This window comes from Pseudopodoces humilis, chromosome 16, assembly GCF_049639895.1.
Source record: "Pseudopodoces humilis isolate 2021_Gansu_Grassland_sample_001 chromosome 16, ASM4963989v1, whole genome shotgun sequence".
Lineage (NCBI taxonomy): Eukaryota > Metazoa > Chordata > Aves > Passeriformes > Paridae > Pseudopodoces > Pseudopodoces humilis.
Window position 1 is genome coordinate 14,768,006 of NC_142215.1, and position 16,918 is coordinate 14,784,923.

At 40.9% G+C, this 16,918-nt stretch overlaps 1 protein-coding gene across 8 annotated transcripts in view; it reads left to right on the plus strand.

Moving 5' to 3' along the window:
• The window catches only part of TJP1 (tight junction protein 1), a 159,291-nt gene that overhangs the window by 88,215 nt on the left and 54,158 nt on the right, over positions 1-16,918 (plus strand). Inside the window, exon 1 of one of the 8 annotated variants that reach the window (XM_014251224.2) lies at positions 1,692-1,968. The exons of the other annotated variants lie outside the window; for them this stretch is intronic. Coding sequence (XP_014106699.2) covers positions 1,936-1,968 — 33 coding nt within the window. The 5' untranslated portion in view covers positions 1,692-1,935. Of the gene's footprint in view, positions 1-1,691; positions 1,969-16,918 lie in introns of those variants that run through there. 8 annotated transcript variants of the gene reach the window in all.

Sequence of the window (16,918 nt, forward strand, 5' to 3'; positions counted from 1 at the left end):
CCCGGTGGCCTTTCCCTGCCCTGCGGTGCTGCACGCTCCGCACCATGGTGGAGGAGTTGGCCCTTCCCCCTGATTTCGGACCGCTGCCTTGGGAATTTGCTTCAGCTATTTCCTGGAATACGAATTTGTTTATTTTCAAAAGAGAACAAACGTAAAACTCATACAGTAGCTTTGGGTAAGGCGTTTCTTGGTGGAAGAGTGATTTGGATCGTTGAGTTATTGCCTCTTTTTAAGAATTTAAGTATTTCTGGAGATTGCATTTAGAACAAAAGTAGCTGGTAGCACATAAATAGCACAACTGCAAGAAAATCGTGGCCCTGATACCATGGCTTTTACTGTCACGTATATCTCATGAAATGTTTGTAAAGTACTCCCATTTTGGTTTGGGATTTTTATCACCTACTTTCCTTTCACTGAACCTTATGTACCTGATTAGTCATGCCACTTGGGCTCTAATCTAATTCTAAAGAGTAAATTAATGAACATCATAAACTCTGGACCATAATGATGTTGCTAATAAACAGTGTGCCATCGTTTCATTGGGGTTTGAAGCTCCTTAATGGGTGATACTTCTGGAAGTCGTGTGGTTAACTTATGACTTGGCCCTACAAAATTTGGGAGTGTGCTCAGCTTTCTGTGGCATGCACCATCTCGAAAGTCAGAACTCCAGCTGCATTTTCAGACAGCTTCATCGTGCATGGGTTGGGCATCCAAAGCCCAAAAGTAAAATAACATATTTAAAAGCCTTTCCTTTTAAATAGAAAAAAAAAAAAAATGCAGTATTTCTCTTAATGCTTAAGTAAATACTTACTTTGTAAAAGATACTGAAAACGCTTTGTCTAAAATACTGGGAAAAGTTTATTTTTCAAAGCCACAGGCAGCAGTTCATGGTGCTATAGGAAATGCTAAGGCTATGCAGTCACCACCTTAAAGCAAAGCAAATCTCCCAAGTTGTTTTCTTTTTGTGTCTTTATTGCTTTTATCTCAAGAACAAAATGTACAATTAAGGAACTCGGAAACTAACGTCCCACCCCTTCAAACAATGGGCAAACGCAAAAGCAGGTTTGAGCCCGGGCTGATGGACATCCCAGTTCTCCGGCCGGCTCAGGGGGGCAAGAATTCCTTCTCCATGAGCGCTGCAGGACCGCTCGCCGCTGAGGGCGCAGCCAGCCACGGGCCCTGCTGAGCGCCCGCAGCCTCCTCAGCGCTCGGGGCGGTCCCGGTGCCGGTGCCGGTCCCGGCCTGCTCCGCTCCCCGTGTTCAAACGCCCCCCGCGCTCCCATAGGCTGCGCCGGCCCGGCCGCGTTCGGCCCCCGCCGCCCCGACCATGGCGCGGGGGAGCCCGGTGGCGAGCGAGCCCCGCGGGCGGCCCCTCACCGCGCCGCGCCCGGCGGGACCCGCGGGGCCGGCACCGGCCGCTCCGCCGCCGCTCCTCCGCCGCCGCCCAGGGCTCCGGGTCCTGCGGCAAAGCGGGGGCAGGCGGGGGCAGGCGGCGGCGGGGCGGGCGGTCCCCCCGCGGCGGGATGGGCCGTGCCGGCAGTCGGACATGTCGGTGGCTGCGCGGGGGGAGAGGCACGAGGCGGGCGGGCGGCGCGGCCGCTGAGCGGGCGGGCCCGGGGGCAGCGCGGCCGCTCCCGCGCTCCGTGCCCCGGTGGCGGAACCCGGCCCCGGCGCGCCAGGCGCCGCGCGAGAGAGACCACACTTTTCGCAAACTTGATCCTCCGCTCCCCTTCTTCTTTTCTTCCTCTCTCCCTCCTCCCCCGTCCCCGCCCCTTCCCTGCCGGCCTCCTCTTCCTCCTCCCCCCCCTCGCCGTGGGATGTTTATTCGGGCGGCTGCGTGAGGCGCGGGTGGCGGCGCTGAGTTTCTCTCCCCCGGCCTGAGGAGTTGCAGGCGCGCACACGCTCGCCCGGCTCCGGGGGAGAGAAAGAAACAAAATGTCTGCCAGGGCCGCGGCGGCTTCCACGAAGGTAAGACTCAGCCCCGGGGCGGCCGCGTTCCCTGCCCGTTCTGATCCTGCGGTACCCCCGGCGCGGTTTTCCCATTACCTCGCCGAGCCCGCAGCGCGGCGGCCGCGGCTTTACCCCCGCCCGTCCCGGCGGCACGGGCTAGCGCGGATCGAGGTGGTGGGCGAGGCGGGCCGGAGCCTCCCGGCCGCGTTCCCCGCAGAGCTTCCCCCCCTGGCTGCCGGGGGGGGGGGGCAGGTGGGCCGCACCCCCCCGGCCCGGCCCGGCCCCCCTGCCCCACCGGCCGCCCCCGGCCGGCCGCCCACCTGTTGGACTGCGGGCCCCGGGCCCCGCGGCGGGACGGCTGCGGCAGCCGGGCCCTGCCCCCGGGAGAAGCCCCCGCGAGAAGCCCCCGCGCTCCCGCCCGTGCGCTGGCCGTGCCCTTTTGTTCCAGGCTGGAGCCGGGTAGCAATTAGGAAAGGTTCAATCGGGAGAGTCCAGTACTGCAGGATTTTTTCTGTGGCCGCTGAATCAGTCGGGGATGATTGTTGCTGACATACGGTAAACAGCTTTGGGGCGGCAGTAATCCATCAGAAACTTGTGTCGGTCCTCCACCTGATCCGTAGGTGTTGCCGGTGCAGGTGCACGTTGCGGGGTGTGTACTCTGACCTCCCCCGGCACTGCGCGGCGGTGAGTAATGCCGAGCGGCCCCGAGGGAGAGAGGTGGAGTTAGGAACGCTCAACAGGTTATTTCTCCTTCGTGTAAAATTAAAGGTTTGCTGTGCAACTAGTTTGAATTTGAATTTCGAACTAATTTTTAGTTTGTGGCGCCTGGGTAGTTGCTCCGGCTTCAGCGGGACGAGTTCCCGTCGTGTGTGTTAGCTGGTGTTACCCGGAGCTCGGCTTAGTGGTGTTTGCTTTCGAGTGAAACTGTGTGGTTTCGGTCTGATGACACTTGCTGGTATGCACTTACTCAGAAGTGGTATTCTACAGGCTAAAGTGAAGTGTACACCTTACTGTATTACTAACGAAAAACTTCAGTACTTGAGATACTAAGTAACAAACTATAGTTGTAAGATACTGTTAGCTGGCGATTTTACCAACTCGAGAGGCTTGCTTTCGTGGTGTGTTCAAGCCAACCTCAGCTTCCAGAGTGGAATTTACAAAACTTAAAAGCTAATGTTGTCTGCTGAGTTTCATGCTTCGTTTTAAGTATGCTTCCAGAGGTATTAAATTGCATTTTAACATATACACAAGCACTTTTCAACAATAAATGTTTGTTGTTGGACGAGTAACTTACTTTGAATAATATTTCACACTTCTGCTGTCACTTAGCTATGGAGACAGATAAAACATTCTTTTTAGCCCTTTTCAAATGCATTTATATTAGCAACGAATAGGAGCTGAAGATAAATGTTGTCTTGAATAGTCTTCTGTTAGAATTCTGCTGTGAGAAATAGCATCAACTAAAATTTTGCAGATTTTTTTTTGGTGTAAAATCAGGGTATAAAATTCTCGCTTCTGGTTCAAAACACTGTCTTGAAATACAGCTATTTTGTGAGGCCGTGGACAAATTTTGCCTTTCACACATGCATGTACTGTCTTGAAGTGTTTTTCTATTTTTAAATATGGAAGTTTATTTAAAGTTGCAGAAGTGTACAGAAAGTGTATCTGTTTTGGCTGTAGACTGGTGTACAGAGTGTGTTAATTGGAAGTTGTATCTTGCCATAGCAGTTATTTGAAACTCCTGCTTACGGTCATATCACATTGGCTCTTGGAGCTTGCATACATGCATACAGTATCAGCCAAACTAATTATACTGAAAGGTATGTTAATTTAGGAATGTTGCAAAATATAGTCTCACTGGAGTTTAACTCTTCACTGGGGTGCTTTCAGATTTATGGAAGTCATGTAATTGAAATAGCGTATCTTTCTTGGGGAAAAAAAAATATCATTTTGTAAGTCCTGTGACTGTCAGTGAAAATTCTTAATCTGTGATAGCTTTTTATCAAAATTATTTTTTATCTTTTTATCTTGATCACAGAAATGCCTTTAGAGACTAGAATCTGATGCATACAGTTCATATGAGTTTCACTGTCAAAACAGAAGTGCTTTCAGTCAATGGATAACGTTACTTGTATTTCAACCATTAGTTCCTGGGCTGCTCTCCATGTAGTTTTAATAGTTATAGACAAGGAGATTAAAAAGTATTTTAGAAATACTAGAATATTGGGGGATTTCTGTGCTCACATTACGGATCTTGTTTCCTTTAGTTACCTCTTTGGACATGGTATCTGGTTTCTCATTTTTGGGGTTGTAATGCATTACAAAAGCCTCTGTGAGTGGTTTTCTCTTAACATTTACTTAATATACTTTTGAGCTTTATGTCCATATCCACAGTTACCTTGGCACACTTGACCAGACAAAACCTAAAAAAGAAAAAGAAAAAAAATATTTTTGATTAGCTGAATAATTCTTATTTGTACATGAGATAATCTAGGCTGCTGTGATTGATTGTTTTACGCCCTACTATCAACAGTCTTTAACAAACAGTTGCACTGCCCTTCACTTTTGATTACTTAGCTTTTTCCCCTGCTGTGCTGTAGAAGAATGTGGTTTTATTAAGGTGTTACGTGATTGTTGTAGCTGTTGGTACTATACAATAGAAAATGGTGGAGAAATGAAGACTTGCTGGAAGTTTAATCTGGTTGTGGCTGTTACTGCAATATTTAAGGTACCTAATCTCTTCTGATGTCTTTTTGAACAGTATTAATGGATGCTATGGGAATGACTGTGTCAGGGTCTTAGTAATGGGATGTAAACTTTCTTTCTGCCTGTAAGTTGGAAATTCAAATATAGTCCACATTGGTAAAAAAATCAAGCCAAACAAACAAAAACAACACCCCAAAAAGCTTTTAAATTGTAAATGTGGGGACAGAGCTTATTGAATCCCTGAGCCATTTTGAATGTTGAACCTAAGTTCATGAGACTTCCTTCTATTTTTAAATACATGCATGAAGAGTATTTCAGTCTTTCACCTCAGTCCTGTAACTAATTGAATTTTGGTTATTCTTACTGGCTTTCTAGCTCCAGGCGTGTATCTGTTAACTGCCCCTTGAATCAGAAGCTGGGAACAGGACTGTGTTAATGGTTCAAGACATGCTGATTGCAAGGACTCCTTGGTTTTCTGTTTTAGAGGCAATGGCCTGTGGTTTTCCTTAGTGTGGGTTAGCATTGTACCCAAAATCTTACTTGGAAACACCAATGGATTTGTTTCTTGTAGAACATATATGTGCAAATGTTTTTAGAGTGGTTTTCAATTAGGTTTGTGAGATAGCTAAGTTTGGAGCAGTATTTTATTTTTCCCATGTAAGTCTATATATGGGCGCTATAAAGTTAGATCAGTTCTTCTTTGGTTGTTTGTGAGATTCTTCAACATAACAACAAAGAAATAAATTCATAGAAAACTTAAATGGGAAAGTAACCGAGAATTCGGTTTAACATAAGAATCTACCTCCTATGTGGAAAATAGGCCTTTAAAATACTGCATTTGATTTTGCTAGCGTTTCTGTAAGTTGTATTTGGACCTTAAGAAATACTAATTTTAATGTTCTGATAGGTAGTTTTCAAAGAATAATTTATATGAGTAACCTGTATTTCAGGCTTGGATTTTCTTGAATTCATTGCTCCAGTTAGGACTATCAGCAACTTCAACTACCAGATGATACTTCAGGTGCATTTTTCAGTATGACTTTGGCTGCAGTGTGAGAAGAGCTGCAAGCTCCACACTCCGTAGGTCATCATGGAGTGTGTTCTGGAGTTTGCTTCTGGTTCAACGTGCAGCGTAAAGATTACAGTAATGTAAACAGAGCTTGAAATCTGACGGTGCCTGGCAACTGGCTCCACCTTTACAGAGTGGAAAATCAGTAAGACCTTATCAGTGACCAGCTAGCTAATCTTTGTGTCAGGGAAAACATCTAGAAATGGGTTATTGTACTTCATAGGTATTCTAACATGCATATTGTGCTACTACTTAGGTTCTATGGGAATAGATACTGGGCTTCTTCTGTGCTCAAAAAAAGCTCACAAAGAGTATTTTGAATTTGTGCTTGAAGTCAAGAGTGGTTATTGAGCTTGAATATATGTCAGTATTGACACTGCAATGTACCATTGTAGTCAAAGCCTTCTGGGTACTCATGAAAATACTTGGTTTTTAACTACTCAGTATAAGCTACTGAGCTGGAAACAGAACAGTAACTAGTTGACTACTTAAGCTCTGAATTGTGCTAAATATGTTGGGTTTATTACTTGAAATGCTATGCAAAGTGTTGTCTATCTCAGGTCAAAGCGTTTATCAAAAAGCTTTGTATCAAAGTTGAAGTTCTTACCAAGGACTGAAGTGTTCACCCATTTTTTTTGCCAATAAGCTTTCAGTGTGAAATAGGATCCTCCTTTCTGTTTTCTTCTCCTGTCCTCTATACCCAGTGGAAAGGCCATGTCTTGTGTACACAATGGAGTGGCAGGGGAAAATCTGATTAGTCACAGTGTGGGGGGAGTAAAGCCATGTACATTTCCATTTCAAAATTATTAGTCCCAATATTTGGTTTGTAACACTGTCAAATTCTAAGTGTCAGTTTGAGTTAGGGGATAGTATTTGAAACACAAGCCTTTAATTGTTTTTCTTCTGGGTTAAGAAAGGCATTTGTCGTTTATATACCCACAAATATTTCCATGTTATCATGGTATAAGTACAACAGAAATAATTATCAAACTATGCCCAGTGTTTTCTCAGGCAAATATATTACTAGTGACTTCTTCACTGAATGTACTGATTAAGCAAACAGCCGTAGGGAAGTCTTAAAATGAATTCCATGAGTCTGTGCAGTGTATTTATGCTGAGTCCAAAAAGTCCTGAAATGAAAACACTGTCTTGTCTTATAATTATGCTATTTTAGGGACAGATTATTCAAATATGCGCTATACAGTCATAAATAGTAGGGATGCTCTTGTTTCAAGGGGCTGTGACGTTCTTGAGTGAAGGATCTGAGAAAATGGAGGGACACATTCAGCTGAATATTTAAGGTCCAGCGTGGATCCCTCAGAGGCTGCAGAGTAACAAGTGCTGCTGAGGCCACAAGTGTGGTGACTTGTCCAGGGACAATGGTGTCTGCTTGGTTATCCATGGGATTTTCCTGCTGTGGTGTGCTCTTAGACAGCTCCTTAAGCCCCAAGCTCTGTGGGCTGTTTGGGTCATGTAGATGGGCTACTGCAGAGTTGGAGAACTGCCCCAGTGTGTGCAGGACTGGGCACTTGGCTTATGTTTACTATTCCTGACTCTGTAGGGTCTTCAGTAGTTCTTTATTGGTCTTTCCTGCATTTGCACATCAGGATTTATTTGGACACTTGGAAAAACTTACTGTGTTGTTGGTGCTAAAAATTTTAATATTGGCTGTACATTAAAAAAGTATTTATTTTCTCAAGAGTATTTGGTAATCTCTAATAGGATTCTTGTTTCCTAATCCATTATAAACAGATGTTCTTCCCTTTTGTGGTGGGGGAGGGCAGCCTAAATTCAGTAAGATGATAGCAGTAGGGAGTGTTGTGTTGGAGAAGTTCATGTTCTTAGGAGAAGTGGGAAAATGTGACCTTTTTGGCCTACGTAACTCGTCATAAGGTGTATGGTTAATTTCCCATACCAGAGGAAGCAACAACAGGGCTTGGGTATGGCTCTGATGGCCTTTTTGTCTCCCCACCCCCACACATACAGAGTACTGATATGCTGAAAATAGAAATTGAGCAAAAGTAGGCAGTTTGTTTGAATTGTAGTTCCCAAGGCTTTTTCCAGTAAGTACTGCACTGCAGAGCAGCCTTCTGTCTTCCTCACATTTGCCTTTTGCATTTGACTCTTTCTTGGGAACTTAATTATAAAATATTCCCCCACCCCTCCTAAAAAGGCAGTAATTAGTTTTCAACTTGTGATCCTTTGGGACTGTATGGGCAGTTCCTTGCCTAGTTTGAATGGGGTCCAGTAACAGTGTCTTCCCCTCTGCCCCACTGGGTCAACAATCACTTTAACAGATGGCCCCCTTCTCTGTATCCAGCTTAATAATTTTCTTGTAAATATTAAATGGACCCATTCCAGTTATTTACACTCTGGGCTGGTGACTGTTTCTTAGGATGTATCCAGATGGGAGATAGAATGAGCAGGGTGCTTGGAGACTTGTTAATACACTTCAGAACATATGGTCAAGCGTTTGGACATGGCTCTGGGAGGTGAGTTTGTTCGGCTGAAATAACATCCACTGCCCTTTCCTGCAAACCTTCTTGGGTCTTTTTCTTTAGACAGCCATGGTGCCCTTGCAGTGGCATTAATGACTTGTATTCACCATGAATTCAATAACACAAAAATTACTAAGAAGTAACTTGTGGCTGAAGAGATGCTGCTCAATTTTTCAAGTTAATTAAAAGAAAGTAATAACCTTAAATTATAACCAGAAGCAGTGGCATATTGAAACAGGACAGATTGTGAAATTTGAGCAATGATGTCAGTTTTTCTATTAGTTAAATTACAGCAGTGGTGACATAACTTTGACAAAGGACTGACCTGGCACATGCTGTTATAAAAAGGTATATAAAAACATATTTAAAAGTTCAAAACAAAACAAAGAATATGTACACAGATGCTTTCAGCTTCATTGAAAATATAAAATATGTAAATTATGTAATCCAGAGATTTATTGTTTTTTATTGAGAGTAACAATTGGAATGACTGTGGCTGTAAAGCTCTAGAAGTAACTTTGAGGTGCTACTTGACAATGTGGTATCAATTAATTAGTTAGTTGTAATTTGCATGGAATCAGGATAGTACCTGGGGCTAATTCTACCAATTATTGTTTATCTGAACAAATTCCAAGACTTGTAATAAATACGTAGTTCATGTTCATTTTGGATGACTGCCTTCCCCAGAATTACTTCTGGGAGAAGGCCAGATCATGTTAACCCTCTCATCACAGGATGCTTGTTTAATAACTTTTTCATGTCACTTGACCCAGGATTGTTCCTACATGTTATTTGAAACAAATGTTCCTTTGCCCATGAATGCCTTCACATGAATTAATTTCTCAGCACAGTGTTAGGTGATGGGGTACTGGCTTTTCCTGTAAACCTGGACTCCTGAAATAATTTTTTTGGTGGGTATTAGATCTTGAAACCAAGCTTAAAGGCATGGCTATCTGACAAAAGAACTTGTGTTTCCTTCAGAATTGAAATTAAGTTGTGGAAAGTGATTGGCCATTGCATACAGGATAAACTCCTCTGTTAATAACCCAGCTATGTAAGAATGGAAATTCCTGGAGTGTAATCTCATATGAGAGAACTGAATACACTTGCATTTTGATTGGGTTTTGCTCTCTGGATAATCTAGGCTGGATTAATATTCCTAAAGCAGGGAGCATTTAGCTAGGAAGTACAGGGAAGGTATGCAGGTTTACAGAAACAATGTTGATGGCTTGAATGAAGAACATGTTTCATCTGCATCAGATACAGTGCTATAGAAGCACTCTGGGGTTATTTTTTCCTATGCTCATGTAGTTTATTGTGGTTTGTTTATTGCTGGTAGTTGAATGATAAATCCACCCTAGAACTGCCCAGGAAAGCGCTGAGTTTCAAATGAGGGGATCTGTCATTTCAGTCGTTTGAATACCAATGCTAACTAATATTAAAGTTTTCATTTTTGTGTTTATTTGCAGTCAGTAAATGTCTCTATCTTGGGAAGGTGTGTAAGGAATAGCAAGGAGCCAGTGGCTGAGAGTTACTGAGATACCTTCTCCTTTAGAATGACCAGTGGTTTACACAAGTCATTCTAGTGGTAGTGTTGTTTTTTGGTTTTTTTCCTTCCTGCATGATGAGGACACCTTTTAAGTCAGTTGCATTATCGGTAATACTAGGATTGTCTTTCTAGCTGTAAACTTAGTTTGGTTTACAATAATGTGAGATTTATGTCCTGCACTTAAAGTTGTGCTAGCATTGTAGTTTAAACAGGCAGGAGATGCCTTTTAAATATAAATGTGATATTTCTGCAGCATGTGTTTTCCTAGTCTGAACTTCTGACTGCATTTATTTTCTCTGTTAAAAAAAAAAAAATCAACCATGCCTTAAAAGTACTTTAAACAAAATCAAGCAGTCAGAAAAATATTGCATAGGCTTTTTTTCTTTCTTCTTTATGATTGAATTAAAATTGAGAAGTTTTGCCTTGTTCTTTGTATTTGGTTTTTCTCCCTCCTGTGTGAATGATGGATGTTTGAATTTGCCACTAGTGAAGTAGAACTAGAATTGTTAGTGGTGTGGTGGCAGTGGAAGCAGAAGGTGCTGGTGGTGTGCAGTGAAAGGGCTACACAGGACAGGGTGAAGGAACGTGGGGAGCTGCCAGGACAGATCCTGTGCAGGGAGCTTTGGCTTGGCGACTGCATTCTGTGCTTTGGGGCACCACAGAAGCACCAATCAATAGTGGGTTGAGATAGTTCTGACTGTGCCTGATTAGGCTGTTGGCAACTAAATGCTACATTTTTAATCTTGTGAGGTAGATTGACTGTTAGATCTAATTTTGCTTTTCTGTTTCTAGAAAAATCTGTTGTTAAAGTCAATGACTGGCCTTGCTTAGCTATGAGTAAATTGCTTGGGGTGTTTATAGCTGGCAACAGTAATTTTTCTTTTCTCTGATAGAAAGCACTTGTTTTCAACTGGAACTAAATTCTTACTATGTAAATTGCATTTTGCTTGCTCTACCTTTTAACTTCCAGAACAGGACCTTTTAATTTACTCAGTAGTAGTTGCAGTCTTGATGTATTTAAAAGTCAGTTTTGTAGGAAGTAACTTCAAACACTTTGGATCACTTGTTAAGAAATAATAAAAAAAAAAAAAACTTCAAAGATATTTCTACTTCATGAACCACTGTAGACAGTTACAAAACTTTGTCAATAATTTTCCCTCTATGTGAGGAGCAGACTTTGATGTTTCAATGTTCCTTTTTTAAATTTGCACGTTATTCTGAGTTTCCTGGATATGCTTACAGTGTAGAGGTTAGTATGAAGCTGACCAAAACATAATACCTAAAATCTGTCTTTACTATCCTAGCCCTTCATGCAATGTAATTATGTTGCTCCCAAGTGATAAGCCAAGGCAATTTACAGATTATTGGAATGCTTGAAAACAGTGACCTTTCAGGTCACCCAGAGCACTCCTATTATGCAGAGATTGCTGTGGCACTGTTGTAATGTGCTGGCCTGTCACATGCTGACTAACTTGCAGAAAGCTTTGATGCAGCTGTTTTAAAAATGCTTTTGCTGACTGATAGGCACTTAGGCTACTGCCTGTGAACAAAGCCGGCTGTCATTCCATGCTTTTAGCCCCCATTTTCTATAACAGCACTCCTTCCCTGCTGACTACACACACAGTTCTTATCTGGGCCCAATTGTTGACTTGTCTCCATTTAAATTGTATTTGTGTTAATTTTCACTTCAAAAATAGCCATATGTGTGAGAGAGGTGCTGTTTGTGGGGTTTATTCAGAGCTGCTGCAAACAAGCAGCCTTGAGAAGTTCATGCGGTGGCTTTAAAGAGTGGGTGGATTAGGGAGAAGTATGACTGGGCAGAGCAGGGGAGAGAAGGGATTAAAAAACAATGCTCCTTTATTGATGACAAGTACAGTGGAAAGTAGTTTACTGCAATGTAGCATATATTCTATAGTTTGAGCTCTGATGTATTTTCTTGAATTGGTGTGAAGAATAAGGATTTCACAAATGTTTCCTTTTAGTGTCTGATGCTTAATGGACATCATACATGGTAATTATGTCAGTACCTTCTTCCTGTGTATCAGACACAGGACTAGAGCATGAATAGAGATTAGGCTGACTTGATTTTTTATTTACTATCTTTACTTTCATTTAGTTTTATTAATAGTTGTTAGATCAGGTAGTGCCTGAATCGCAGAGATCATGGAAAGAGGAGAAATAAGTACAAAAGAATAAGATCTTTAATTCCAGTAGCCTGGTGTGACTTTTAAAAGAACAAATTGGGGTTTTTTTCTTCTGCAAAACACAGAATCCATATTATCTCTAAAAATAAGGTGCTGAGTGTTTGGGAGAAGTAGACATCTAATTCAAGTAAGAATCTACATAAGAAGCATGATAGCCTATTACCTATGAAGGGCAAGTTTAGCAATTTACAATTTTATCTTTGTTTCCAGGGAATATGTTTATATTTAATATAGTCTATAAGTTGTCTGCATCTCACATTCTAAGCCTGTTAGAGTTCAGTGCATTTGGATCAAAAACTAAGCATCTCTGTTCTATTCTGCTGAGAAATGGAAAATAAAGAGGTAACATCTGATTGATACTGTATGTATCATGTATGGCACTTTATATAATTCTGAGCTTCTCTTGTACAGCATGGCAGCATTGTCTCCTTGTTTGGGGAAGTGTGACATCAGGAATTCACTATTTACTGCAATTTCAGTAACTGCAAAATATGCACAACCTGTGCCTAAAATATCTTGATTTTAGTAGTATGCAGATGCAGTAGTGTTGTGTATGCAAGGGTATGCACTGGTGTACTTAAAACTGCCTTTGCTCTTTGACCACCTACTATACATTGACAATGCACTAAAACATGAATTTCAAGTTGTAAAATAATGTGATACATTTTTCCTGCTATAGCAATGCAATGAAGAGAATAGAATGAGTAATGATTTTACAGCAGGAAACTAACTGAACGATGTAGTTACATAGTGAGTGTTTTTGGATATGAACTCTGTACTTGTGGTGATTGGTAGGACAAAAATATATGGGTTTGTATTTATTTTCTTATGTACTTCATAGTTACACCTTAACTTTCCTAGAAGAAAACAGTTTCCACAGCTCAGTTCAACATGTGTTAATCTGGATCAATTTAAATGGCACAGTGAGGCAAAAAGGATGCATAACTTACATGTGTTGATAACATTACAGTATCTTTGAGAGGATTACATTTCAGAAGAAGTGACTTCTGAAGGTGAAGCTACAAAAATGAGTGGAAAAGATGTAACTAAATCAAAATATTGCTACAAGTGGTACAGATTTAGATATTGTCACTGCACTTAATTTTCTCCTGCAAATCATTAGAAGTTGCATGACTGTGAAGATATGGCTATTATCAGTCAATCTTTGAAAGCATTCTGGCAGTAAATTTTGTTTTGCTGTTCAATTCTCGCTTTAATGATAAAATTGTACTACAGCTGTCTTGGCTGGAACTACTCTTCCATGTCTCACCTTTCTGATGAAGTTTTTCACTGTTTTTTATCCTCATTTATTTAGTCTTAAGGATTTTTTTTCCCAAAGAATACTCTAGATTGAATGGTTTCTCTGCAAGCTGTGGTCTCCTGATAGTTTTTTCCATTGAACTGACTCATCGAACAGATTTGTCTGTCCTGAAGCTAAACTCTTCTGGTTTCTTACTCATTTAAGGGGATGCTCCTTTGAAAAGACTGTGGCTTGCTGAATATGCAGGTTTGTAGATAACTCAGTTGCTTTCTTCCACAATATCTCATTCGCAGTGACAGGCAACTTGATAGTTTTTTGGGTCACCAGTTGAATGAACTGAAGCTATAATCTGGGATAAACAGGTAATTCACCAAAATTGTATAGTCTTTTCAGCTGTTAACCAAGTGCTTACCGAGTTTCTTCTCCAGCTGGTTGGATAAACAACTCGAATGTCATTCATACTTTTCCATTTCAAAAAATGTGCTGAGTAAACGAAAAAGACATCTGCCCATTAAGCACAGATGGGAAATACTTGCTAAGAGGTGGATTTGATGGGTAGCATCTCTCAGTAATTATGTATAGACTTTTATTTTTAGTCTTTGTGTTCAGAGTTCCTCTTCTGAAATACTCTACATGCTTCTCATCTTCACCATAGCTTGGCTTGCAATCAGGGATTAATCTTGATGAAATGATGATGACTGAGGGAGAGAGCAGCTTCTCAAGCTGCTCTGCTTGAGTTACTGCATTAGCTGATTCATTTCAAAGTTGAATTGAAGCCATGACATCCACTATTGCATTGTGGACACATCTTGGTGTAGTGATTAGTTTGGGATTCTTCACTTGCTGTGTTTTATCTGTGCAATGTACTTGAACATAATTCATTTTTCTGTTTCCGTTTCTAAAAGGTACCAAACTGACTGCTATAGTAAATAATTTATGATGTGTCTCTGTATTAGGTACCTAGGACTGAGAGTAAAGGTAGTTCTCCAGGCCTGCACAGACAGGGAGACCACCAGCAGTTTAGCTGTAAAGGCAATTCTAAAAATGTCACGACATTCTACTATTCAACCTGCCCACAGAAAGCTTTTGGTATTACCATGCTGGCATGTCTAGATTATCACTGTCGGATATACATGATGGCTGTATTTACTGGGCTTTACTTGTAGCTTTCTTTGATACCTCAATTTTTTATTTTTTGTTAGTGAATGCTTGTAAAGTATGCAACATTTTTCTTCCTCTTCTCAGTATTGAAAACAAGTCCATGAAAGTAATGGACATGCATTTAAATAAGAGCGTTACTTTTGGTCATGTTGAATGATGTTTTTTGTGGACTGGTGTAAATGATTTAGGCTAAATGTTCTTTTAACTTGCACTGGAGTAGACTAATTTGTTTGATGGTAGGGAAAAGACCCTCTAAAATGTATTATGGAACAAATGTAAAGTTTACTAAAAAGTAAAAATGCTTTGCAATTTAACTTTACCATTCTATCTGCCTTGTTTAGGCTGAGTTCCAAGTGCAAGCTTCAGATACTACAGCTCTCTGTGTGTTTTGATGCTTATCTCTTGCTTACATGAGAAGCTCAGATTTCACCATGTAAGAAGTGTGTATCCAGCGCTAATAGCAGTAGCAAAAGAAAAACCAAACTGAAAATACGCTTGTATTGTATCCTGAAAATAAAGAAAACCTAAAATACTGGTTTTGAAAATTATTTCAAAGTAGTACTGATGTTTGCATTTAATAGTACAGATGAAATCATGTGTTCTATGTAGGTATGAGGGGCTGTAGGTTATTTGAAATAATGATGTTAATCTATTCCATACCTAATGCTTTAAGAACAGCCTTCCCTCCAGTTTGGAGAGGAGCTGAAACTTTACACTTCTGTGAAGTGTCACTGCCACTGGTCTCAATATTTAAGTCTGTAAAGTATGTGCGTCAATAATCTGCACTATTGTTATGGTCAAGCATGCCTTGTCTTTGATCTTTTAAGGGTAAACATGGCTTGGAAGCACTGACTCCTAAGCTGACAATGCACTGTCAAGGAAAATGTTACCAGTCTGATAAATGCATGCAAACTGATAATTGGTATGTGCTTGTGGAACCTTAGTGTGTTCAATTTGCCAGAACTGGGCAGCTAAAATTCTTCGTTTACTGTGTAGTTGCAAGATGTGAAGCAGACATGGAATGGGAAAAGAGCTTTTAAGCATATTTTTTTTCCCTGTATCGCCTTGTAATAACTTAGTTCCTATTAAAAAGGTCATGAAGCAATCATAAAAATATGTTGCTGTTTTATCCAAGGCCCATGTTGTCACAAAATTGGCCTTTCGCATCCTCTACTTCTAGATGTCAATATACACCTGATGATTGGGATGCTGGTGGTAACATCCAAGGGCAAGAGTGTGGTAGAAGTGAAGTTCTCTTCAGAGAATTTGTTTAGCTGTGAAATTAAATGACATTGTTTTATGTGCACCTTCCCTCATGAGTCAAGGTGCTGACTCACCTCAGGCAAGAGTAGAGAAGCTCTTCTGCCATTGATTTCCTTTTTTTTTTGTGGAACAGATTGGAGTTAATGCACAACAATGTGAATGAATATTTGCAGAGGGGGAAAATACAGCTAAATGGGATTTCTGTTACCCTTTTTTCCTGCTTTTTTTTCAACTGTCACTCTTGAAGTGAATTTGTTCTCTTTTGTCAATTAAAGTCTTAACTTGCTCTAGAATGTAAAACTTAAGGTAACAGATGGGGCAAGACTTAAATGTCTACACTAGTTTTTTCTCTTGGTCTGTAACTTATTTGTTATTTTCCTATAATTTATTGCATTCAGAATGCTGAAGTTCCATAGAGCTGCTTTCTGTAACACAAGGAGTGCTGGGGCTATCCAGGGATGAGGTAAAGGTTGTATAAACTTGACTGTTTTCAGGTTGCAAACTGGAGTGTCAGGTTATAGTTTTGCAGCTTTTCCTTCTTGCACTTTTTGATGTGAAGTATAATCTGAACAACTTCAAAAAAAATAGAGAAATTGGTTCTTCTTTAAGGGCTTTGGGTTTGCCAACTCCATTTTTAAATATGGTTCAAGGTAGCTACGAGATGCAATTCTGAAAAGCCCAATGCATGTTTTAAAATAGCTTTTCTACTAAATAGGTAATTTCTGCCTGCATAGTTGACTTGCATACTTGGGAATGTGCATTCCAGAGTGGTGATGAATGGACATAATGCAGTTTTGGTCAAGAACTTAATCTTGTATCATGGATGTACTTGCAGTTGTGGGAATAGAAGTTAGTGGCATGTGGCTAAAAGCTGTTGGTGAGGCAGTTTGTTCCACTGAAATTAGTTTAAATTGCTGATGTAAATACAAAAGTAGCTTTTTGACCATTTTTATAGTTAACCTTTGGCTTTCTGGGTGTGGCTCTTTTTTTCCCCTTTGAAGGGATTGTGTTTTTAGGCCTGAATGGGCTTTCTGTCACCTTAAAACTGAATTGGGGGAGTAGAAGGTCAAGTTGAAACTGCAGAAATCAGCCCTTGAAGCTATTTGATCTGAAATATTGTAATTTTAAGTAATTTAAGCTTTCTGGATTTGCATACTGGGTTTTATGTAAAATTCAGTGTTAGTTCATCTACAGTGGTGGAAATAATTGTAAGTCTACCAAATGGATTTTCATGAGAAGAATTGCTTTTGAAGTGTG